Below are 27,002 nucleotides of genomic sequence, written 5' to 3'. Positions count from 1 at the left end.
ATAAAATACATAATAAAATAAAATACATGTATAAAATACATAATAAAATATATTACATGTATTTTATTATGTTTTACTTTTTTTATTTTATTATTTCCCTTCTACGTGACTTTACCAAAATAACCAAGAAGAAAGAAATAAGTGATTTCTTAATGTTTTACAAGTCATGTAAAGCAAAACATTTTCACAATAACGTGCTGTCATTACCTGATTATGTTTCTGATTATGGACGTAATATTTTAATGCATGGGGTTAATTTAATCTTAACAAATGACAATGTGCCACGATTCTGGGCTTTGTATTGTGATCTGTGTGCATGAGTGGCTGCTGTTTTCGTATTAACCCAAGCTGCCAACAATCATCCCCCATTTTAATTGTTAGAATTATCTCACAATGCCAGCATTTGCCCTTATTTCTCCATTAGTATTTTTGGAGAAAAAAGATAAACATTCTAATGTTGCTGTGAATAACTATGAAGGGCATACCTCCTTTATACGACTCTCCTAAAACTGAGCACAGGCAGTCCCCACTTTTACGACGAGACAATGCATTCCCAGAAATCCCGTCGTCGTAAATCGGACCCAATGTTCCCATAGCCAGGAGAAACAAGAAGAAACATCACTTGCGGATGTGTTTTTGTTCATTTTATCAGCCACATTTAACGGGGTATCATTAGTACAAATGAATAACGAAAACTCCGCGCCAAGTGACATCGGAATCCAGAGCGAGTCTCGTCGGAATCACGTCAAAAAATGCGTCCGTAAATCAAGTTTCTGCGGTCGTAAACCGATCCACGGTGGCATTGTATAGCCGTCGTAAATGTGGATAGCCGTAAACCGCAGCCCGCCTGTTTTTCTGTTACTTTATTTCAATGCGACCTCAGCGTAGCTGTTCCATTTTTGCAAATGACATTCATCATTTCTAAATACTTTAACTCAGACCTTGGTTTGTGAGAGTTCGGGTGATAAATTTCCAACATGTCAAATGGCTTTTCAGAGATGAAAAATGCTCGGCATAATGGTGATTAATGTTAACCTCTCCACCCCCGCTGACCGATGTGGTCTAGTGCGGCCAAATAATCCCCACAACCTGCACGGCAGAGGGAGAGGCACCAACCACCCCAACCAGCAGTTGATGGAAAGGAGCTGTATCAGTTGATCATCGATTATCCGGCTGCTTCCAACATAAATCGGCGGTCCAGAACCCATCCTGCGGCATCGAGCCGAACCGGCGAAACCGGCAAAAACTGCTCCAAAGGCTGTCACCCAGTCCAGCGATTGGCACCATGTGTGTGACAAAAAAAAGTAGCTACGCTTGATTTCAGTGTTAAATATTACATGCAATACATTATACACTAAATACAACTTAAACAATCAAAATACTGCACGAAAATACATCACCCTATGCAGAATCTTCGAGACCGGAGTGGTAAGTACGGTACAGTAAATACAGCAACTTTTTCAAGTAGGTTATTTATTTGTATCTATTTGTATGTTATTAAGGCCAATATCAAATCATAAACAAATAAAAAAAACACTAAAGAACACATAACAACACCTAAACAAAATGTAATGCAAGAATGTGCAAAAATAAGCCATTTTAAATCACGATGGTATTTTTCAAAATAAGTTTTTGAAAATCCGGCGCCCCCTCCACACCCCCGAAGCCACCGGATAATCGATGATCGACTGTACACGTTGCCTCAAATTAAAATTACATAATAGAGCAATACCCCGGTTATCATCAGAGATGCGTTGCTGAAAGGTGCGACGACGAATATCGAAACGACTTGAATCAAAGCGATGTACAGGGTGGTAGCTGGAGGCGAAGGCTGAGAGGCGACGGATGACGAGGACGGACCGAACGTTGCCGTCAGCGACGCGAGTGTTGCGCTGAGGCGTCGCAAAAGCGGGTTGCGGCATTAAAAAGCGCCGACGTATTTGCAAAACGACGTCAAAGGTTGGAGACGTGAACTGGGCTATTACCGTAATTGGAATTTATTACAAATAAAGCAATTACAGTTTGTAATTTACCCCGGGTCTGATTCTAAAGCAAAGCTTTGTTGTGTCATTTCTCTATACAGCCAAGACTTGCATTTGTAAAGTATCCCATGAGACATTCCTAGCAAAGAATTAGAATTATTGCTTTCCAGATATAATTTACCACTGTCCGTCAAGAATGTTATCCAATCAGTCAAATTATTAGTTTATAGATTTAAAATGTTTGCTACGTCACAATTCACATCCTGGTGACCCTTGCAAACGAGACATTTCCTCTGAAGGGATTTTCCAGGTGAAATATTTTAATAAAAAAATAAGTAGAGCAGTCCTTTCCCACCGGTGGTCTGCAAGGCCATGGCAGGTAGTTGATGGAACTTGTTACCGATACTCAGCGGTTCACAGCCTGTGGTCTAGGTGGTTGATGAAACTTGTTACTGATACGCAGTGGTTCCCAACTTGTGGTCTGCAAGGCAATGGCAGGTGGTTGATGGAACTTGTTATCGATACAATTTTTGTTCACAAAAAAAACTGATTTTTCTGTTTTACTCCATGGTGGTCCACGAATATTGACAGTACTCCTGAGAATCCAGACAGGCTGGGAACCACTGAGGTTGTCGCATAATAAAATAATAACCCTCCAAATGTAGGTTACGGTACCGCGCTACCCATAACACATCAATAGCACAGACATATTACCCCACCGGGTAGGATGTGGCTGTCGTGCCACAAGTGCAGCGTGAAGTACGAATCCAAGAGCGCCCTCCCGGCCGGGTTCACCAGATTCCGTGCGGAGATGCTCCGCAAGTGCCGCAGCCGCCGCTGTAATGAAACGATCATCATCATTAATTTTTGTTATTATTAAAAGCAGCAACGCACACCGGTGCAGACGGTGTTGAGGCCCTAGACGGGTTTTGACATTGCTATCCCACACATGGGAAATAGAATAATAAATACAAATCGCTGCTGGATGAGGGCCTCCCTATGTCAGGCGGATGAAGGTTATTTAACCATCCTTCACCGTACTTGTCAGAGTGTGTTGGTGAAGGTAGGGAATGAACTTGGAAGCATAGAAGTATATTACAACAGTAATTCGCTGCACTCTGCTCAGTTGCCATGTAATACCACAGCATGAAAACCTGAAATAATTGGGTTTTAAAACTATTTTTAACTATGACACCATGAAGGCAGAAAGAACATGTTCCAGCAATGAGTTCCAGCGATTCTTAAATGTGTGTGTATGAAAAGCTACATAGTAAGATGTAATTTTATTTTAATGAACTGCCCGTACTGGAAAATATCGCGTTCGTACAGCATAAATATTGAAAACCAAAACTACTTACGGGAACGATGTGGCTAAGAGAAAAGCTTAACAACTTCCAGTCCGCATCACCAACCACGGGGCAATCTCTGTGTCTACCAGGCTTATCCAATAAAATAATTACATTAAACCTGACAAATCTTAAAACATTTATTCGATTTAAAGCTTTCGTGACTACAGGGATTCATATTCTTGGATCTTTCGGTAACGTCACGTAGAAGGGAAATAATAAAATAATAAAAATAAAACATAATGACATTCTCACGACGTTACGGCTTTTAAATCTGAAATTTTTTTCAAAAATCTGCACCCTGGTGCAATACAAGAATCGGAGTCTAAGTCAATTGTGTTAGCTGCACCGGCAGATCCTTTTGTATATACAGAATACACGCACTGATGCATACAGGGCTGCTGTTGAATAAATCTCTGACTAGGCAGTTTGCGTTATCAACTTTCCGTCTGATTTAAAGGAAGCGTTATAATTTGTTTCTTGTCACCCTGAGGAGCAGTGCCAAACTATCCCCACAGTGACCACGGAGGGATCGACTTGTCCACATAAAGGCAGAAGAGATGTCAGCAGTAGGCTATGATGGCTTATAAAGTCCTAACGATTTGTGCAAAGGATGAAACCAGATTTGTGCAGTTTAACACGTAGGCTTTCGCGACCAACATTATCCATAATAAAAGTTTTTTTGGGTTAGATCGCGTAAATATAAATGTGTTGCCTGATGAAGCCTGGTTGTAATAACCAGCTAAACGTCGTACTCGAATTGTAAATGATGTGGGTTTACTCTCCAACACACCGATGTGCTGAAGTAGTAAATAATTTGCACGTTTTGTTTACGTGACAACCGTACGAATTGGCTGTGTCGGGTGGTGGCGGGTTTAACGACACATTTATATTCACTCGATCGAACCCCCCCCACCCAAGTAAAACACATTCCTGCGGAGGGAGCTGGTAGGAACGTTGGGTTGCTCGGTCAATGGCCAGGGTCAACGGTGGCGTGGTGTATTCCGCAAATATGCCCGACTGTGAGGGCGGGCACAAGTCGGCGTGAGTAGGTAAAATGTTGAGTTTTATAAGGGCACCACGGGGTGACCAGCCCCTCCCCACCCAGCCCCTCCCCACCCAGCCCCTCCCCACCCAGCCCCTCCCCACCCAGCCTCACCCTCCCCACCCAGCCTCTCCCCACCCTCCCCTCCCACCCCCCACCCAGCCCCACCCTCCCCACCCAGCCCCTCCCCACCCTCCCCTCTCCACCCAGCCCTACCCCTCCCATTTTATGATGCACGACGGACGGACACAATAATCCCCTCTGGGCTGGTGTAACCAGGAGGTTCCTACCATTAAAAGACCTTCATGATGGACAATATCATACAGTTGTCACATTGTCAGATTGCTCCTGATGTCCAAAACTACCGGCCACAAAGTTGACCCTTTGAGTTGAAGGTCAACAACCACCCCGCCCCCCCCCAAGGTTGGGTGCATTATACTCGCAGCGTGAAACCCACATGACACCACACCAAGACGTGACAAGGAAAGGACCGATCATATAGTCCACAATCTCGTCTTTTGATGTCTACAAATCAACATTTGCGAAACCTACAAGGAACTCAGCGTTACATAATGGGGCAAGGAAGACTGACCAAGCATTTGTGACTGTGCATTCAGTTACACCACGGTGTATACCATGTATATTTAATGTACTCACGTAAATAGTACGTGCTAATTTCGCATACGTTTACAGATATGTTAAGTTGCATACTCTGCACAATACAGTATACACATACATCTCCACACCGGTCTACACAATACTGTATGTTATGCAATGTTGCATGCAATGCGTGTGCGTACATGAGTTAATATAGATGTGAAGTTATACACTTTGATAATAAATACTGTCGTATCGAGAAATGTATATACAGTACTTATGAGTACAGTATAACGCAATGGACTTAATGCATTCAAAACATAACTCTAATGCATGGCAGCGGTATACATTATAAACATCCAAAACTCTGCTTTATTACATCTCTTGTAACCCTACATTGCTTTACAGTTGTCGTACACCCTTGCAGTATATTACCTGGCAAGTGGTTCATTAAATAGTTGTCAATGACAGCATAAAATGACCCATTGAGAAGGCGGAAGCCTCCGCCGCTTAACCCTCGCCTCCTGCGGCCAGCCAACTAGTCGAACCCGCTAGGCACTTCGCGAGCTAGGCCTCAATACGAATAACGCCACTTTTTAAAAAATAAACACTTGGGCATGACAGTTTAACAATTCGTTTGTTTTTTCTCTCTCTTTACACAGAGGCGCTTTAAATAGATAATATAAAAGCTCACAAACCTGCTGCGAGTAGAGCTCTACGTGAACTTTTCGGGCCACCTTATCGTCGGCCGCGTTCATTTTGCCGGAGGCATCAAAGCCGCCAACGTTTCCGTATCCGACAGCGCACAATTAACGCGTTTTTTAACCAACTACCGACAGGTAATAACGTAAATAAACGCCGAGATATTAACGTCGGTGCTTTTGTAGGAGTCTCGGCCGCCCCACAGAGAGCGACTGAGAGTAAAACGACGGCGGATTAACGCCGGATGAAAGTGGATGGTTAATTCGCCCCTCGGTGTGAGGCTGCGGAGGAGAAGGCGGCGGCCATGGCAGGGCCAGACCCCATCATGTGACGGCCCCCCTCCCCGCCTGTCCCCAACAGATGTTGTTCTCTTTATACTCTGTTCCCAACACATTTTATTTGCACTTACTACGGCTATGTGTGTTTAAAAAAACACATCTGCATGCGAACACGGCTCGCAAGTGCGAGGTGGAACGTTCCGCTGAAATAATTGGGAATAACATCGGGGAAGATGAAAAACTTCGTGATGAAAAAATTATAATTGGCGTTTTTGTCCTTTACGGCAATACTACAGGTGTTTAAGATGTTCGAACACCAACTAGGCACCGCTTGGCAAGGGAATCGAGTCTGCATTAACCACACATGATTGTAGTAAAACGTGCAAATAAACATGATTCGATTATATACGCATTGTATTTGAAACTGGCATACATCAGAGGCAGCTTTCTTGTTATGGCCTTGTATCATCACTGGCGTTAGAACAGAGAACGCCAAAAGGCGAATATCACAAAGGCAATGCAAATACAAAAGCGTGAATAGCTCGGGTTGAGCAGTTATATATCTATGGGACCATTTTTTGACGGTACACTACCAAAATTATGATGGAAAAAATTGGTTTCACCCTTTCTGGCAATAACATGTTAATGACCCTCATGGTGAGAAAATACGCATTTGATTCTAAATCCTCTTGATGCCTACCGCCAAACTCAAATCACCATCAGCTATGATCAATCCACTGCTGTTTAATGCCATCTCACGATCCTGCCATGTAATAATTTAGTACCTGTACATGCGAGCTACATTACTGGATTTTTGCACAAAGCGTTGGTGTACGGTGCTTTTTCTGCAATATTTTGCTGTCTTTTCTTGCATTTTCTATTTGCACATAGTCACATAGTCACTTTAAGATGTTTATTAGTTCATGTTTTTTGTTTGTTGCGGTTGCACCCGATTCAAGAGCCGAATGGCTCACAGGGCTATACCGAATAAATTAACTTGAACTTGTATCTCAGTAAATCCCTCCTCAGACGTGTGTCCATATCCTTGCCGGCCACTCCATAACTCTCATCAGTCATCAATCCCTTCTTGTGCCACTTTTCAGTTTTCGTAGAGACACAGATATGGGAAGGAGACATATTGCGTCTGCTTGTTTTGTGTTTTGAATGATGACCCACACCTATACTAATAGGGGTTTTTCCCTTTTTTCTGGCAACAAAACTGACACCTTTTGCAAGGAATCATGCTTACATTAACCACAATACTTGCAGTCAAATGCAAACAATACTCTGATAATTTATGCATTGTCCTTGACACTGATTGGTCCACACCAGAGACAGCTTTCTTTAGAGCCTAGTCTCATATGGTGTTCGACCAGATGACGCCAAAAGGCGCACAGTTCAAAGACAACGCACTATCAGAGTAATAATTTGCATTTGACTGCAAGTATTGTGGTTAATGTAAGCATGATTCCTTGCAAAAGGTGTCAGTTTTGTTGCCAGAAAAAAGGGGAAAAACCCTATTAGTATATTTTGGTACTGGCAAAGGAGGTCCCATGATGACCCACACCTGTCAGGGTCTTTGCCTATTAAGTATCCAACAGTTCAGCCGTATTGGTTCAAGCAAGGCTTACTGCTGAGACATTGAATGTCAAAGCTGGTATAAAACATGCTTTTGTTGATTTGAAGCTTTCGTGACTGCAGGAATCCATTCTTTTTGGGTGTTTTATTTATTTTATACCTACGTGACTTTAACGGGAAAATGCCAAAGAGTATGCATACTTTTGTTCTTTGTGGGGTAACATTTATTTGAAGGCGGTTTTTGTCTGATTATAATTTACAATACATTACTGCATTCCTGTCAACCCCTTATCAGTGCCCTACCTGATTACAGACCAATTCAGACTTTATTGGTCACCCCGTGCCCTTATACATCTCAACGTCCATCCTACAAAGTCCCATTACAAATAGAAAAAAAAATGTTTTGCACGTATTGAAACGTCTGTACGCCGTATGGACCCGACAACTCAATTTCCCTGTACAAAAATAGGGGTAATCTGTATGGGTTGATATCTATGTTACTCCATAACACAGGGGTTTGTTTTGAGTTAGATCGCGTAAATATATATAAAAAAACCTGTATCAATATTGGTCGTGAAAGCCTACGCGTTAAACAGGTATGTTGCTATATTCTTGGTTCTTTCGGTAAAGTCACGTAGAAGGGAAATAATAAACATTAAACAATAAAATTCTCACGACGTTTCAACTGCAACACAAGCAATCATCATCAGGTGTGAAATCCACAGCAAGAACATTTTCTTGCAAGACATTTTCTTGAATCCCTGCAGTCACGAAAGCTTTAAATCAGGTATGTTATTGTTCATATTTTGTGTGTACGATTTTATTTTGAAGCTACAGTATTTGTTTTTTAGAGTGAGATTCATTATATTGCATTGACTTCGTGAGGGGCCAGTCAAGAGAGCCGGCCCTGTGTCAGCCGTGGAAATTCCACATTCCTATGGGACATGCCAAACTCTCCAAAACGGAACCTCGTGAAGAATCAACACATTCCTGCGGAGGGAGCTGGTAGGAACGTTGGGTTGCTCGGTCAATGGCCAGGGTCAACGGCGGCGTGGTGTATTCCGCAAATATGGCCGACTGTGAGGGCGGGCACAAGCCGGCGTGAGTAGGTTAAACGTTGAGTCTTAATCTTAATTTTAGAACTTTCGTGACTGCAGGAATTATTATTTGGTTCTTTCGGTTAAGTCACGTCTAAAGATAAAATAATAAATTAAATTAAATAATAGAATACGACGTTTCGATTGCAACACAAAACGTTGAGTTTTATAAGGGCACCACGGGTGACCAGCCCCTCCCCACCCAGCCCCACTCCTCCCACCCCCCAACCAGCCCCACCCACCCTCCCCACCCAGCCCCTCCCTCCCTCCCCCCACCCAGCCCCACCCTCACCACCCAGCCCCTCCCTCCCACCCCCCACCCAGCCCCTCCCTACCCTCCCAGTCCCTCCCTCCCTCCCCACCCCTCCCACCCCCACCCAGCCCCTCCCCACCCAGCCCCTCCCTCCCACCCCCCACCCAGCCCCTCCCTCCCCACCCCTCCCACCCCCCACCCTCCCCTCCCCACCCAGCCTCTCCCTCCCCACCCAGCCCCACCCTTCCCCACCCCACCCAGCCCCTCCCCACCCAGCCCCTGCCTGCACGACGGACACAATAATCCCGTGGGCTGGTGTCACCAGGAGGCGCTATTTACTTCAGCCTCTTCCAGATATGTTCTCGTGAACTTTGATCTGAACTAGTTTATGATTGTTCTCAAAATAGCTCTACTTTGTACGAACGTGTACCGACTACGTCTATTCTGCGTATCAAATAGATACATCTGAATGATGTACACCACTTATAATTGTGTTCGGAACAATTTCGATTAGATTCCCGATGACGGATAACATCAAATCGAACGAAAGTCTAATCGATCACAACATCGAACGGGGGGGGGGGTAATCAATAGTGGATAAATCAAGGCGCTGTAAAACATTTTAATTAGTAACATGCACGATCACGCCTTTATTGCAAACGAGACAATACATCTACGTTATGTAATTATGTACATTATATAATTGTTTAAACACAAGAGGCGAATTCTGCTGCGTTGGCAGAATCCACACCCCCCCTTCCCTTCTCCGCGCGCTCGGAGTGCTAGAAAAGTTAATTTTATACTCGCACGGTTACATTAAGGTCCTTCTACTTGTGTGTGTGTTCCTCGGTTACGCATTACACCACTCCTTCGGCTGTTATGGTGAGTAAGCCTCGCGTGTAAGTAAAACTCGTAAAAACACGACGTTTGATGAGACTTGTACAGTGTCAACCCGAGCGAGGCGGTATGACAAACGCGAGTCAGCGCCGTGCTACTTACGAGACAAGTTTAAAGCTTACGCTTTTCACTACTTTATGTTTTACGTGTACTGCGTGTGTAACATTCGTCGAGGTAGAGTATCGATCGTAAATATTAGTTTTTACAAAAAGACCAACCGAAATTAAAAAAAATATATAATCATGGGGCTCGTCCGGGATTTGAACCCGGGACCTCTCGCACCCTAAGCGAGAATCATACCCCTAGACCAACGAGCCAGCCGTTCACTCCCCCTATAGTAACTCAAAAAGAGCTGGGCCCTCTGTGGACATTGATGGCAATTGTTGATGGGGGTTTTTTGGGATATTTGCCAGTAATTTGTGATGGGGTTTCTGATAGCTTATTTGCGTCTCGTGTTTGTAGAGGAAAAACAATCTGACACGAAGAGAGAATCATACCCCCTATACCAACGAGCCAGCCGGTCACTGCCTCTATAGTAACACAATAAGATGTGGGCCCTCTGGGAATATTGACGGCAATTGTTGATGGATTTTTTGTAATTTACCAGTAAATTGTGATGGGGTTTCTGATGGCTTATTTGGGTCTCATAGGCTTTTAACTACTTGGCTTTGGCCCTGGTGGCAGAAATTTTGAATTGCACTTATTTTTTGTCGAGTGAGATGGAATGGGCTGCATGCAGTGACTTGTTTACCAGAGCTGATGTCATCAGCATTTTATTTTAGTCGTTTAAGTCAAGTCGACGACAGCATTTATTAATATTTTAAGTTTATATCGCGTTATTCATTCTAATAGCATCCAACAACGTATTATTAGCCAAACCATTCTGGATTTCATTTAGTTATTTGAGTCCATACGACGAAGGGTAGTCAACAGCAATGTTCGTCAATAACAGTGGCCTTAAAAGGAAAAATATAATCAGTGACGTTTCGGGCAATGACCCTTCTTCATAGCACATCAGAAGGGTCATTTACCGAAAAGTTATTATATATGTGATATACTTTTTCCTTTTGAGGCCAAAGTGCCATGTACAATTTTTTTAAATTGTGCTTTTGCACCACAAGCGATGCAACACCATCACCAAATAGTTTGTCAGAAATGTCCACCCGAAGTTGATATGTGTTGGTGTGAGGGGCAGTTATTTTTTTACTCACCAATATCAGGTCAGCCAATCAGTCAACTAAAGTTTTCTTATAAGTAGCAAAACAGAATACATGTGAGTTTCTGCTCAAATCACGATGATCTCCTGTTTACATTCCTGAGCCAGTGGTGGAAATTCCACGTTACTATGGCGGGGTCGACGTAATCCATTAGCCAGCCACTGTAGACTCCCATGAAGCTGTACTTATTACTGTGTATATTTATAGCTCATTGCAATGCCAATTTTGGTATTCCTCAGTACACTGCTGTAAAATATAACCTTACCGAATTATTTTAGCCTGTGTCTTCATTCAGATTACAGTGCAGTAGAGTACAAGTAGTGAATTTCTTCTCGTCAAAATCATACTTTGATTTTTGGTGAGTAGTCATCATGCTTGATCATTTCTATCCACTTACAGTCAGGTTGACGAAAATAAAATAAAAACTAATCGTAGGCAATTTAGCCATCACTGATTTACATACACAACTAAAACAAAGACACACCTGATGATGATTGCTTGTGTTGCAATCGAAACGTCGTGATTTATTTATTTTTTATTTTTATTTTTTCACCTACGTGACTTTACGGAAAGAACCAAAGAGTATAAAACAAAGTCGTTGGATGCATTATTGCATTAAATTTTGTTTTGGCACTGCATAGTTTGATATCGATGGAGAGATTAATGTTCTTTTGCTTTTATTTTGGTGGCTGGCATCAAACCTCATTTAATCAAGTGGCCTCGATTCCATTACAATTATCTGTTCTAGATTTGAAGCTTTCGTGACTGCAAGGATTCATATTCTTAGGTTGTTTCGGTAAAGTCACGTAGGTAAAAAATTTAAATTAATAAAAGTAAAATAAAATAAAAAAAAATCACGACGTTTCGGAGGCAACACAAGCTTCCGTCTTCAGGTGGAACACGTCACAGCACTCTTGCTGTTTACTTGATATTTTATTTAACTTTTATTAATTTAAATTTTGTACCTACGTGACTTTACCGAAAGAACCTAAGAATACAATTATCTGCTTTATGTAGCACATCTGGAGGCGCCAGACCAAAAGGTTAAGGAAGTGATTGCAGCCAAAATGATGTGCACTTTTAAATCAACTAGATTGAAAACTCATTGCTTTCGAACTGATTTTGTGTTTTAGTTTGTTGTCCTTCCCCCTCATCTCCGATTATCACGGTTGGCTGCGGACGATGCGAAAGAAATCCAACATGCGCATGCAGGATGCAGAAATTATAATACAGTGTATATGACAATGTAGACACAACAAATGACAAAGAATGAAAATCTCGCCACACCACCACTCCATAATCAGGGTCTTCAAATCAAAGATGGTGAAGCCCGATTCCCCCCCAAAAAGCCTGCAATGCATGTGTGACAGCATTTAAACTTTTTAAGCATTTTTGTATAACTGATCAAAAGGTTAAACATTAACCTATTAAACAGTGTCAGTATTCCCATACCTAACCACACCCCTATCTACCATCATATAAATGCCTTTGTGTCATAGTTACTTCACCACCTTTGACCACATTGTGCCACTGATAATTGGGAACTGCATGCTGTGGGTATTGGTCAATTCTCATTTGCAGTACGTATTGCTGGTCCCAAATCAGTGGTCAAATTCTACAATCCTATGACGGAGTCAAGGACGTTCCTGTATATTTTTAATTAGCACATTTTAACAGCTGCTGTTGATGTGTCGGTACCAAATGATGCAGCTCAATTGACCGACCCCAGAGGTATGTTGCCAATAATAATCACGCCATGATCTGTGCACTGCTGGATGACGGCCTCCCCAAGCTGTTGCCATCCCTCTTACGAAGCGACGACCCATCTGGCACCTGCGCATGAGCTGATTTCATCGCTCCATCTCTACGGATGACACGACCCTCTCTGGCGTGCCTTAATTTGGCCGCTACTCCGTCATTCATGCAGTGGTGTAACACTTTATTTAACCAAGCAAGAACCCACAGAGACCAAAATACTGTTTTGCAAGCGAGATCTGGATCTCCGTTGAAAGCAGTGCAGTAAATGACAGACCTAACAGGAGTTATGAGGAAAATTCCATTACACGCTTGGGAAAAGCATGGTTGTCATATGTGGATTGTAACCAAACAGTTGAAAGTATATCGTAATAAAATACTAACTTAAACTTAGACATAACAAACTTAATAAGCGGACAATAAATCCTTCATATATCCGTCTAAATAAAGTTATTTCACACACAACCCATTAGCTGCTTGGCCTTCTGGGAGTGCGTAACTTCAGCAGCGGTGATTTCAAGATGAGCAAACTGTGGACTGGTTTCAACGCACAGTGTCTCATCAGCAGTCAGGCTTGCTGGAATAAATGCTGGCAAACCACTGACCTTATAGACATAATGCATAATACTATCATTCAAAACCAGTGTTAAATCAAGTTCAACGATGAGCTAACCATGGCCTCAATTTGAACTCATGGGTCACATGGTTGAAAGTCTCAGAGCACTAGCAATCGTGCTACGCTATGACTGTAAATGATTTGAGATAATATACATGGCTTATTTGTTGATATCATAAATACACTCTGCAATCTACCAAGCTTGCCCGTGGCTCCGCTAAACAATCGCAAATAGACGCGATAATGTCCCCACCACCGACTCTAACGACCGACTTGTCCTTGTTCGAACAAAGATACAATGATACTAAAGTTCAGGTGTGCATACTTGTGTGGATAACGCGCGGATTACCAAAGCAATTGTGGCTTAAGAACACCAGGAGGCAAAAAGGCTGAGTGTCTCGACCAGGTCGACTTTGTAAAAAAAAAAAGCTATGTCGGCTCAAGTTCTTAGCTGGTAAAATAAACTCTCTGCAGACTCGGTACACACGCGAAGGGCTGCAAGACTTTCGAGCGCACAGCCGGTGAATCGTTTGCAGGGAAACCGCACTCGATTCGGACCCCGTCGAGTATGAGCACTTGGCCAGTGTGTCTATTTCGCACTGATAACACTGGTCAACAAAAAAATTAAAAAAAATTCTGGCCTGGACTTTTGCAGCTGTTTTAGACTAATTTCAGGGTGCTGATTCCAAATCTGATCTCAGATTTGTTCTATCACACCTCATTTTTATGCTATCGGCATACCCCATTTTCATTGATTTTACCCGAAATTAACTCTGTCACTTACGATTGCAAGTTTTTGCGAGTCAGTGACTGCTTTGGTGTTAAAATATGGTGCTGTATTTTTAGGATAGTGTGTTTATAATATATTTTATGTAGATATCCACATTTATTTAATATTTTTCTTCTGCAGTTTTTATTGAAAATGCAATATTTGATATCTCAAAAACCTGATGTGATAGACAAAAACTGATGCCAGATTTGGAATCAGCACCCCAAATTTACCTTAGAACCGTTGGAATACCTTAGGCCAGAAAAAGTGTGTTGACCAGTGTAATACAAATGATGTTGAGTTTTCGTACAGCTTTGTTCATGCAATTTGCATCTCATAGTGGCTGAGGAACCACTCACAAGTTGGAAGGCAGCCGCCAGGCGGAGAGCTGGCGCCAATACTTTCCCAAGCTCTGCTGTCCTCTATTTGCTGTCCTCACATGTGCCTATTTCGTCATCACGCTACCTTGCAGCGCGAGTGATGCGCGCGTACAATGCACTGAGTTCCTATTGAGAAGTTGAAGAAATTAGTGGTATTCGAATCACATTTTCAATATTTTTCCATTTACGTCGAGTAAGGGGGGAGCGGTGGCGCAGTGGTTAGCGCACAGTGCTATGGACCCGGTCACCCGTGTTCGATTCCTGGCCATGGCTAGCAGTGGGTCTCCCCCCCCCTCCCACCTTTCACCAACCTGCACTGACCAGTGTGGTGAAGTATGGTCAAACAACCCTCATGAGCAACAAAGCAGTGGATTTGACAAGGAGGTTACTGTAAAATGTACTGTGAATTAGATGTGAAGTTGCGTTATATGTAGTTATATTATATGTAGATATAAATTATATGTATCTCGTCACCGTGAAGCCCTCTCGCCACAGTCATCAGATGTGAACTACCTCGCCTGGTGTACAGGAGGTCGTGGGTTCGATCCCGACCCTGACGCCTGCTGCTGTATATTTGGAGTTTGCGCGCCTCTCTCTCTTATCATCACGGTGGCTATGAGATGTTAACTACCTCGCCTGGTGTAGAGGAGGTCGTGGGTTCGATCCCGACCCTGACGCCTGCTGCTGTATATTTGGAGTTTGCATGTTCTCCCCCGTAGTCGCGTGGATTTTTCTCCGGGTCCTCTGGTTTTTCCCTCCAGATTTAGAAACGTGCGTTCAGAGTATTTGGCTGATATACATTTCCACGTGATAAGCCACTTCGTTGAGCAATCATTCATGGTGAAGTCGCTTCTGATAAGGAACCACATAGCTCAGTGGGCCTTACCTGGTAAAATAATGGCATCGATTGCGCCATGGACAACACTCGGGAAGATCAACTGCCGAGCTTCACAAGCCATTCACGAAACACATTCCTACGGAGGGAGCTGGTAGGAACGTTGGGTTGCTCGGTCAATGGCCAGGCTCAACGGCGGCGTGGTGTATTCCGTAAATATGGCCGACTGTGAGGGCGGGCACAAGCCGGCGTGAGTAGGTTAAACGTTGAGTTTTATAAGGGCACCACGGGCGTGGGAGGGGTGGAGCTGGGTGGGGAGGGGCTGGTCACCCCGTGGTGCCCTTATAAAACTCAACGTTTTACCTACTCACGCCGGCTTGTGCCCGCCCTCACAGTCGGGCATATTTGCGGAGTACACCACGCCGCCGTTGACCCTGGCCAGTGACCGAGCAACCCAACGTTCCTACCAGCTCCCTCCGCAGGAATGTGTTCCTGTTCAAGGCAGTGTTGTTGACCAATGTATAGGGTTGTTTGTCTGACTGGATGTACATGCATGTATGCATGTTGAGTTTCTTTCTCACCGTACGTAGACAACCGTGCCAATCGGAGGTGCTAATCGGAGGTACAGTCATATCACTGCAGTATTGTAGTGCAGTTACAAGAGCGGCACTTCTTATGATTAGCTGAGATACTCGAGTTACCACCACGTGACTTGGGCAGGTCTTTCCCAGAAATACTTGGCACGTAAGACTCTCCCAGTAATATTTTGCTCGTAAAAGCGTCAAGGCCACGTTGTTGACACGTAAATAATACCTTTATTGTTCCTGTCGCCTGTGATGTTTTCGATAAACAACAAAAATGATGCTGTTGATGTATTCTTAGCTCTTCGCCTGAGTTCTGACAATGGAATTCAGCAAGGCAGTCCACAAAGCAAATTTGGCCAACAAAATTTCAGGCTCTAGTTCTGAAATGGCAGCCAACGCAAATGTTGGAAATGTGCTACAATTAATCACATTGTAGCTAATTTGCAATCCAATGCAAATTAAATATATAAAGTATAATTTACATGCCGTGTTAATTCATTATTAAAGTGAGGTTTCTAATGGACGTAAATAGGACATATGCATTGGAAGGATGTATACAATTCAATCCGTGTTATTGATTTTCCAAACAATATTTTGTGAGCCGAAAAGCAATTCGTATTGAAACCAAATCTTTGAAAGAACACGCATGACAAGGTTAAAAAGGCAAACTCTCTCACCTCGTGATGGTGTTTAATGCGAGAACGAACGACACCATGGGAGATATCGCACGACATGCATGAGCACCGTGCATTCATTCATGTTACCTCGGGTCCAAATCCTGTTTTGTGATGCGCATCGCCACAGTGGCAATCGCAATCTTTGCGTTGTCTTCCTTGGCTTACTCCCAGATTGGCTCAGCCTGAACTTACGCGTGATTGTGTCGTCAAGAACCGTCGACACTTGGGAGAAAAGTGTCTCGTTTAGCATTGTTATGGGCTCGCTCGCACACACACAAATAGCCTCATGCAGCTGTGCCGGCCACAATATGTGTTCGCTCAGAGCACTCGCACCCGACGGCCTGTAAGCCTAAACTGAGGATCTTTGTCTGGGTTTTTTTTTAACCCTGTGGACTCTTGGCAGTGTACCTCACCGCTTTAACAGGCCACAGTGCACAGCTTACTATGCACACCAAGCTGGCAAAAGTACATCTCATAAATGCTGCGGTGTAGAGTGGGAGACATCCGCGCTTTGCGTTTCAATGCCCCGGCAATCGCCCAGAGCGGGGCAGTTCATTTTAATTAAACGGATACAATCCTCTATTGTTTGGCCCTTCACAGTCACAGGTGTGCATTGCAATACAGCTGCGTTTCATTACCCCCCTCGCCCGTCCGTGGAGTTCACCTGTAATAGTTTCTCCCACCCCGAGGATAGGCATGAGAATCCACTCGAAATTCACTGTGGATGTGTTTGAATGGTGGGGGAGTGGTGGCGCAACGGTCAGCGCGATACGCTGCGAACCGAGTTCGATTCCCGCTCACGACCAACGGCAGTGGCGAATATTCGAACCGGTCTTGGGCCTCCCCTAGGTCGACCCAGCCTCAAATGAGTACCTGGTGCGGTGTGTAAATAATCACCACTCTGGGGAGGAGAAAGACGGCGTGGTGCTGGCCACCCACCCCCTCGTGTGCCCTGCCCGACTTGATAGGTGCTCGCGAACAACACTTGCTCTAACAATCTGTTAAAGGCCTAATGGGGGATCTTTGTCTTTACATGAATAGTTGCTTGCTAACAGCACTTGCTCGGTCAGCATGTATGCGTTGGTGTAGCAAGGCTGGTGTGGGCCCTAGTGCAAGGAATGGAATGGGGTCCCCTATTAGATTTTCACAAAATCTCCCTCTTCTTTGTAGCCTGGGGCCCTTGTGGCCCCTTAGGAGCAGTTGCACTGCCTACACCCTCAATAGATGTGCCACTGTCTCCATGGCGGGATCCTTGTCTTTGTATGGGAGTGGTGGGGCAGTGAGGAACGGTGGGGCAGTGATTTTAAGATCTTGGAATCTGTGCCTGCCCATGGATTACGAGTGGCAAGCTATATCTTCTTGGTTCTTTCGGTAAAGTCACGTAGAAGGGAAGTAATAAAATAATAAAAATAAAACATAATAAAATAATTCTTACGACGCTTCGCCTCGACAGACCTGGTTTCACCTGAGGACGGCTGCTTGCGTTGTGGCCGAAACGTCGTGAGAATTATTTTATTATGTTTTATTTTTATTATTTTATTACTTCCCTTCTACGTGACTTTACCGAAAGAACCAAGAAGATGAATCCCTGCAGTCACGAAAGCTTTAAATGGCAAGCTATACTTAAACTTTTATTCTACCATGTGTAGGGCTGTTACGGGAGGGCTGTAAGTGCATACGATCCAATGGGTAACAAACACAGTGGGCGGAGTTACGGGAGTACACGGGGGGTGCCCGCAACGACGTCCGCGTCAGGCAGCCTGGGGGGTTGGGATCCTGGTGAGGGGTATAAAGGGGGAGGACAGAGAGAGCTCGGGGCTGAGTCTGGGAACGAAGGAGGAAGAGTGAAGATCCTCTAGCTAGAGCCCTGGACTCCCCTCGACGCCGCCCTTGTCAGGGCTGCAGAGGATCGAGCCAGAGGCGTGGTTCCGTGAACCAGGGTTAGACCCTGGGACTCCGGAGACCGTAGCCCGTCTCACCAGTGTCGGGCCAGTTAGCCTCCCCTAGCCCGTTAGAGGAGGACTTGGGGATAGGTGAGATTAGCTAGGGGGTATCCCCAGTTATCCGGGTGAGGGGGCCGCTACCCCCTCTAGTGTTGTCCTGTACCGACAAGCTGAAATAAATATACGTGTGCCTCAACCTGGGTGTCCAGCGTCTTCACCGGTACTTCATCTGGTGTCAGAAGTACTACGGACATGGAAACACGTCAGACAGCTCGAGCCAGAGTACCGGAGGAGGACACTGCTGAAGTCGTTGAGCCCGAGGCGGCTCACCAAGACATGGCGCAGCCGGGGGCCGACGCGTTCCTACCGGGGCATCGGCATGAAGAGGGGCCGCAGCCAGACGCGCTACGGCTGGCTCACGAGAGACTGGCGGAGCTACTGTACGCCGCTGCCGCCACGCTGGAAAACATCACGCGGCTGGGGGCTGGTGGTCCACCACGGGGCGAGGGGAGTCGTCGACCTGAGCGCCTTCCCGCCATTTCTGAAGACTCCAACTTTGAATTTCCCGCCATCGTCACGGCAGCTGCGGAGGGCGTGGCCGGGCTCAACCTTGGGTCCGACACCGCTCTCGCTGGGACAGCGGCGTCATCTCCAGCGGAGGGAGCGTCATCACATCCGCGACAGGCGATTCCATCTGCCATTCGCGCCGACGCACAGCCGAGTCCCGGGGATAGCAGCCTACAAACTTCCAAGGCGAACGCTGCGCTGCAACAACGGCTGCCTCCGCTGAAAGAATTTGTTGGTGCAGAGGGCGACTGGGGCGGCTTCCAGCGACGCTTCATCGCCCACCAAGAAATGGCAAGGTGGTCCGACGATGAAGCCCTCTGCGCGCTGCCGGCGCTCCTCGACGCAGACGCGCTCGCCGCCCTCACATCGGCGCCGAAAGAGAAGCGGTCTACTCTGCCGAAGGCACTACAACTGCTGGCCGGGGTCTATGGACCTTCAGCGGAATGCAGAGAGCAGTTCTACGAGCGCAAGCGGGGTGAGAAGGAGTCGCCCCTGGCATACAGGACGAGCCTCCTAGCGCTGGCTAAGACGGCTTTTCCCCGTATGGACGACGATGGCGTGGACGCGATGGTCACGGAGAAAATACTCCTCCTGGCAGACGACCTGGACATCGCTGTCGTCGCACAGGAGGACGCCGAGATGACCTCTCTTCAGGCGGCGCGCCTCCTTCACGCCAACCTTCTGTCCCTGCGGCGGAAAGCCAGCAGGGCATCGGCAGGGCGTGCGGTGGCTGCAGCCACCCTTCCGACGGAGGAGCTCTTCGCCGTCGACCATCGACGGCAACAGGCGCAAGAAGTACGGTCGGCCCGGGACGGGTCAAGCCGTTTCAACCGCCCGTCGTCTCCACCGGGGCTCCCGCGGTGTTTCAACTGCGGCGTCCGGGGCCACGTCGCCTCGGGGTGCCGCTCTCCTCGACAGCGCGGGACGACGCCTCGACGGGACGCCGGGCCTCCTCCTCCCAAGCTCCAGCAACATGACCCGGCGAGTCGCGGCACCACACATGTTTGGCCAAAGCACCTACCCGTTGCACGCTCTCGCACCACAACAAACGGGGGGCCGATGTCGCGTTGCGAGGGGCCAACGCGGATCACTGCGGGGACTCAAATCGAGCCCAAACAGTGGTCCGTGTTGGCCCATCGCGTGGTAGCCGCGTCGTCAGGGTCGTCGGCCGTGGTCGGACACATTGACGGGGTAGAAGTACGCATCTTGGTCGATACGGGGGCATCGGCGACAATCATTTCGGAATTAATTTACAATATTCTGCCCGTACAAAGCCGCCCTTTACTGCCGGTTAACGTCCCATTCTATGCCGCTAACGGGGGCTCTCTCGGCATCATGGGACAGATTCGAGCGCAAATTTCTATTGGGGACATCAAATTGTCGGGGCCGATTTTCGTTTCCTCCTCGCTGGCGGTTCCGTGCCTGCTGGGGACGGATTTCTTAGGTAAAATGCCCATTCGTATTTTGATCGACCAAGGATGCATTGAGCTTCCATCGGGGCGGCGCATGGCGTTCCTGCCATCCCCTGCGGCGGCTCGGTCGGCGTTCGCGACGGTACCGGCGTTCGTCGTTAAAACTGTTCGTGTGCCGCCGGGAGCTCAAATGCTAGTGCCTCTGAAACTTCGTAAGCCCTTCGCTAAGGGCATAGGGGATCAGGGTGTTTTGCTGGGACCGTCTAGGGCCGGGGTTAATGGGCCTCATTTGATTCCGGCCCAGACCGTCGTAAGAGGGGACGGGGACCCTTTCATCGCGGTCCTCAATGTGGGATCGCAGACGGTGGTGGTTCCTCAAGGGACGGTGCTCGCTCACGCGACGCCAGTGCCCTGCGAGGAACCTGTCGCGAACCACGTTGGCACTGCTTCCCGGATGCTCCCACATTCAGACAGCGATGAAGGGTGGCTCGACGCGCTTTGTGCGGGATCGACGGACCTGACAAATTCAGAGCGCCAACAGCTTAGAACGCTACTGAGGGAATTTTCCGACGTTTTCAGTCGAGATAAATATGATTTGGGTTGCACTCACCTGCTGCGTCACCATATTGACACGGGTGACAGCCCGCCAATTCGCCAAAATCCGTTTCGGTTAAGTCCCGCCGAAAAGGACCATGTCAAATCGGCTGTTGATGACATGTTAGCCGCCGACATCATTTCTCCCTCCACCAGCCCTTGGGGAGCGCCGATCGTCCTGGTTAAAAAACAGGACGGCTCGTTGCGGTTTTGCGTGGATTTTCGGCGCCTTAATAAAATTTCGGTTGCCGACGCATACCCGCTCCCACGGATGGACGAATCGCTGGACGCCTTGGCGGGAGCGCGATTCTTCTCCACACTAGATTTACTTTCGGGATTCTGGCAGCTTCCTCTGGACGATGATTCTAAGCCTAAAACTGCTTTCCGTACACCGCACGGCCTGTTCCAATTCAACCGGTTGCCGATGGGCTTACACTCAGCGCCGGCAACTTTCCAGCGATTGATGGAATTGGTTTTGGCTGGATTGCAATGGGAGTCGTGCCTGATTTATTTGGATGACGTTATTGTCTTTGGTAAAACTTTTGACGAACATCTCCAGAGATTGCGGGCGGTTTTCCTAAAGATGCGGGCTGCTAATTTGAAATTTAAGCCCCAGAAATGCCATTTGTTACGCGAGTCGGTGCGTTATCTGGGGCACATCGTAGGGCGCTCGGGTATTGCTACCGATCCCGCCAAAACGCAGTGTGTCAGCTCCTGGCCGACTCCCACCACGGTGGGAGAGGTCAGGAGTTTTATTGGCTTCGCATCATATTACCGACGCTTCGTCGCTAATTTTGCAACGATTGCAAAACCCCTACACGCGTTAACATCAAAAGGGGTCCGGTTCCACTGGGGTCAGGATGAGGAAGCCGCTTTCTGCTCCCTTCGGGACGCGCTGGTGAAGGCTCCTCCCTTGATTTACCCAGATTTTTCGAGGCCGTTTTTGCTCGACACCGACGCGAGCAACACAGGTATTGGAGGCGTGCTTTCCCAGGTGGTTGACGGCGTGGAACGGGTGGTCGCGTACGGCAGTCGGGTGTTGTCTCCAACGGAGCAAAGATATTGTGTCACCCGTAGGGAACTGTTGGCAATCGTCTATTTCATCCAACAGTATCGCCCATATCTGTACGGTCGGCATTTCACCGTCCGCACAGATCATGCGGCACTGCAGTACGCCCTGAAGGTTCAACAGCCATCGGGACAATTGTCCCGATGGTTGGAGGTCCTCCAGGATTTCAGTTTTGAAACCACTTATCGTAAGGGCGTTCGCCACACCAACGCTGACGCTCTGTCGCGGATGCCAACCGCCTCCGAATGCGCATGCCTCCTGGGGTCGGGGCGTTGCAAGCCAGTAGGGGACATGATGGTTCCGGTCCTGGCGGCGGCCGCCGACGATGAAACGGTAGTCCCCATTGATATCGCCGAACAGGGGAGAGATTCCCTGCTTGGATTGCCCGTTGATGAATGGGGGCGCCTCCAGTTGGAGGATGCCTCCCTCCTCGCGTTGCGTCGTCGCGCCGGGGAGAGGGGGCGTGTGACGGGTCATGCCGACGCATGGGAAACCCATGCGGGCTTACTTATGCATTGGGACGGGAAATCCCAGCGTCACCGGCTGGTGGTCCCTTCTGGCCTACGGGGTAAGGTGGTGTGGGCTGCTCATGAGCGCCTCCTCCACCTAGGTACCCAGAAAACACTCGCCTTGCTCCAGCTGAATTTTTTTTGGCCGGGTATGACAAGGGATGTCGCTGATCTGTTGGCGGCATGCCCTCAGTGTGCGCAGCGCAAACCACCGGCACGGGAGTCGAACCCGCCCTTGCAATCCATCCAGGTCTCCAGAATAAATGAACTGGTCGCACTGGACATTCTGGGGCCATTCCCCGCCACCTCCAGGGGAAATAAATATTTGCTTACTGGGGTCGAATATTTTACGCGCTGGCCTATGGCCTGGCCCCTGGCGAATCAGTCGGCAGCAGCCATCGTCGACGCCTTTGTCCAAGGTTATGTCATGGACAAAGGTGCCCCGGAGCGGTTGTTGACCGACCAGGGTAGAAATTTTTCGGGGAAACTCCTAAAACAAGTCTGTGATCTCCTAGGAACGAAAAAAATTCGAACCTCTCCCTATCACCCGCAAACGGACGGGATGGTCGAGCGTCTGCATCGCACCATCACGTCTATGTTGTCGCAGCAAGTTTCGGACTCACAGGCTGATTGGGACTTACAAATTCAAGGGGTTCTAGCGGCATACAGATTGGCTCCCCATGCTGCGACGGGGTTTTCACCTTTCTTTCTTATGTATGGCCGCGAACCCGACCCACCTGTTCGGGCACAGCTGCAGATCCCCGTGCCGCTGGGCAAATCTAAATTGGACGATCACGTTAAATTTAACCTTGACAAACTGACTGAGGCGCGGGATGCGGCGAGGCTAAATTCTGACAGGCGTCAGAAGGCGAACGAGCGCCTCAGACTGGCTCGCGCGCACGTGCTGCAGTGGAAGCCGGGGGACAGGGCATGGCTGCACTGTCCCCAGGTACCACTCGCGACCTCCTCTAAACTCGTACGCCCGTGGCGGGGCCCCGTCGAGGTTGTTGAGGTTTTGAGGCCTCAGTGCGTTCGAATCCAATGGGGGAGGCGCCGGTGGTTTGTACACCCCTCTAGGCTGAAGCCGTTTGTTGCGGTGCGGGGGCCCACGCCACGCACGCGAGGCCAAGCATGTGGGGGGTCGACCGACTCGGAGGGTCCGTCGCTGCTCTCGCCTGATGTGTTGCCGGCTGTCCCACCCACAGGTGCACCGGGAATGACGGGCTCACGCCCTGGAACCCACACAGGTGATGCCGACAGTCGCGCGACTTCAATCGCGACCTCACCTCGAATGGGACAGCCGCCACCGGATGGTCCGCCGTCCGGGGTTGCCCCGTGTGACGGGCCTGCGGCAAGGACGCGCGCTAAAATGCGCAGACTCTTATAATATACAGCAGGAAGAAAAAGAAGAAAAAAAAACTTTTTTTTTTATTTATTTTCCTTCACGTGTCATGGTTACTGTATGCTGCGTCGGTGGTGTGCTCCTTGCACACTGTGTGTGTTGTGTTGTGTGGGCGCGGTGTGTGTGTTGTGGGTGCGTTGTGTGTCGTGGGTGTGCTGTGTGTGCTGGGGGGAGTTCCTGGCTAGTTGTATATACGTGCTTTTACGGATTTCGTATTTATGCGGGGGGGGGGGGGTGCGTCGGACATTCCTTTCGGGGGTATGGTTGTTGTTCTTGTTGTTGTTCTTCAATTTGCATTTTGTTGAAAAAAAATGAGGCACACACGGGGTCGAGGGGTAAATGTTCCTTTATTTGGAATTGTTGCAGCCGGGACGGCTGCGAGCTGTAATGGGGGGGGTGATGTAGGGCTGTTACGGGAGGGCTGTAAGTGCATACGATCCAATGGGTAACAAACACAGTGGGCGGAGTTACGGGAGTACACGGGGGGTGCCCGCAACGACGTCCGCGTCAGGCAGCCTGGGGGGTTGGGATCCTGGTGAGGGGTATAAAGGGGGAGGACAGAGAGAGCTCGGGGCTGAGTCTGGGAACGAAGGAGGAAGAGTGAAGATCCTCTAGCTAGAGCCCTGGACTCCCCTCGACGCCGCCCTTGTCAGGGCTGCAGAGGATCGAGCCAGAGGCGTGGTTCCGTGAACCAGGGTTAGACCCTGGGACTCCGGAGACCGTAGCCCGTCTCACCAGTGTCGGGCCAGTTAGCCTCCCCTAGCCCGTTAGAGGAGGACTTGGGGATAGGTGAGATTAGCTAGGGGGTATCCCCAGTTATCCGGGTGAGGGGGCCGCTACCCCCTCTAGTGTTGTCCTGTACCGACAAGCTGAAATAAATATACGTGTGCCTCAACCTGGGTGTCCAGCGTCTTCACCGGTACTTCACATGTAAGGCCCACTGAGCTATATAGCGCTTTTTCAAACTCGACCTGGCCACAAATTATAGCTCAACGAAGTGGGTTATCACGTGGAAATTTCTAGCGGTCAAATACTATAAACGCATGTTTATACCACGGGGAGAGAGAGACACGCAAACTCCAAATATACAATAGGCGTCAGGATCGGGATTGAACCCACGACCTCCTGTATACCAGGCGAGGGAATTAACATCTCGCCACAGTGGCACATGCACACATAGTCATGAACTACGTAGACGGGAGCAAGGGAAGGGTGGTTGGATATGGATGGGGCTGGCTATAACAACAAGCCCCTCATGTTTCGTGCTGACATTACAACACATAATAGGCGCTCACTAACAGCACTTATTACTGCATGCAATTTCACATTTCTCCTCCCGAGAAGGGAATAGAAATCGACTAAAATTACCGGTATTAGAAAAAATGCAAGTAATGGTGACATTAAGCAAATAAACGCGCCTCGGATTCGGTAATGATAATCGATGGGCGTTGTTATGAGTGGAATTGCGATAGTTTCACATTTCACTACGCCTGAAATAAAACCGAGCAATTTTCAAGGCAAGTGGCTCTGTCAAGCCGCTACAACTTGCTGCAGGCCGGAGAACGTTCAAGCACCACACGGCCGTGTGTACAGCATCGTGTATATGTGGGTGGAAGGGTGGAAAAGTGATTGGCAAGCTGCACTACGAACCCATGAATGTGACTTTGATTCCCAGCCACGGCTAACATCAGCGCTGAAGCACGAGACAACAACCCCCCATGGACTGGCAGAATGTGGAGAGGCCTTCATCCAGCAGTGGATTGACAAAGGGCTGGAAATCATATTTTTTTCATTAAGCTGATATATTCTTTCTTCTTATTGGAAATACAGTGATCTGTAGTACAGCATTAAATACATAAATCATCAGACATGGTCTCTCCACTGTTGGATGAAGGCCTTCCCCACGCCGTCACCATCCCTGATGATCCATCTCATCAAGCTTGTCCTCAAAGATGCGTTCTGCTAGATTTGAAGCTTTCGTGACTGCAAGGATTCATACTCTTAGTTCTTTTGGTAAAGTCACATAAGCCCCTCCCCCCCTCTCCTCCCCCCCTTAACTGGTACTTAAGAGCTTGCATCTTGAATCCCTCCCTCACTTGATGCAGCAAATCTGGCTGTGACGGTCCCACCTGATGACAGAGACTTGTGTTGCCTCCGAAACGTCGTGATTTTATTGTTTTATTTTTATACATTTTTATTTCATTGTTTACCTACGTGACTTTACCGAAAGAACTAAGAGTATGCGTTCTGCTCTTTAGTTGTTATTGCATCACAATCCTCTTCTATCGGCCAACATCCTAACATTTGACGTATCCTGCCCAGGCCCACTTACTCTCCCTAACAGTCAACATCGTGTCTCTTGATTTTGTTCGTCCCCCTGATGCGTGCGTTTCAATTTCTGTCAGCGCAATTCCAAACCTCGCATCTCTCGACAGTTCTCCGTTCAATTTCGATTTAAAGCTTTCGTGACTGCAGGGATTCATCTTCTTCTCAGGAGGACGGCTGCTTGCATTGTAGCCGAAACGTCGTGAGAATTATTTTATTATGTTTTATTTTTATTTATTTATTATTTTCCTTCTACGTGACTTTACCGAAAGAACCAAGAAGATGAGTTCTCCGTTCGCTCATTTGTCGCCTAAGCGCGATGGCATTTGACCAGAATTTTTTTTATCCCCGAGTAATATCTAGATTTAAATGTCCTATATTTTATTCATTTATTTCAGCAAGAAGGCCCCAATGAGCCGTTAGGCCCTATTTTCATGGGCGTCCTTTGACGGTGCAGATGTTATACGGGGCAGACCTCAGTTACCGTCGCGGTTGCATAGGTCACAAATATAACCTAGTTACATTTTGTACGCGAATATCATCGCCGGCGGCACAACGAAGGGTGGCGTGGGG

The 27,002-nt window shown here is 47.5% G+C and overlaps 2 protein-coding genes and 1 non-coding gene across 3 annotated transcripts in view; 1 reads left to right on the top strand and 2 right to left on the bottom strand.

The window, feature by feature from the left end:
- The window catches only part of UVRAG (UV radiation resistance associated), a 93,567-nt gene extending 87,550 nt beyond the window's left edge, over window positions 1–6,017 (bottom strand). The window contains exons 1-2 of the mRNA XM_078614057.1: window positions 5,669–6,017; window positions 2,702–2,819 (exon numbers count right to left, since the gene is read on the bottom strand). Coding sequence (XP_078470183.1) covers window positions 2,702–2,819; window positions 5,669–5,728 — 178 coding nt within the window. The 5' untranslated portion in view covers window positions 5,729–6,017. The remainder of the gene's footprint in view (window positions 1–2,701; window positions 2,820–5,668) is intronic.
- A 3,590-nt stretch (window positions 6,018–9,607) lies between these two features.
- Window positions 9,608–27,002, top strand: part of LOC144732593 (ragulator complex protein LAMTOR4-like) — a 68,171-nt gene continuing 50,776 nt past the window's right edge. The window contains exon 1 of the mRNA XM_078614056.1: window positions 9,608–9,760. Coding sequence (XP_078470182.1) covers window positions 9,758–9,760 — 3 coding nt within the window. The 5' untranslated portion in view covers window positions 9,608–9,757. The remainder of the gene's footprint in view (window positions 9,761–27,002) is intronic.
- On the bottom strand, window positions 10,021–10,092 carry TRNAP-AGG (transfer RNA proline (anticodon AGG)). Its single transcript has one exon. It is a non-coding gene; the product is annotated as a tRNA-Pro (tRNA).

The sequence above is a fragment of the Lampetra planeri genome, chromosome 43, assembly GCF_965212315.1.
Source record: "Lampetra planeri chromosome 43, kcLamPlan1.2.h2, whole genome shotgun sequence".
Classification (NCBI taxonomy): domain Eukaryota; kingdom Metazoa; phylum Chordata; class Hyperoartia; order Petromyzontiformes; family Petromyzontidae; genus Lampetra; species Lampetra planeri.
Note: the sequence above shows the minus strand (reverse complement) of the source record. Positions and strands in the feature narration are given on the sequence as shown.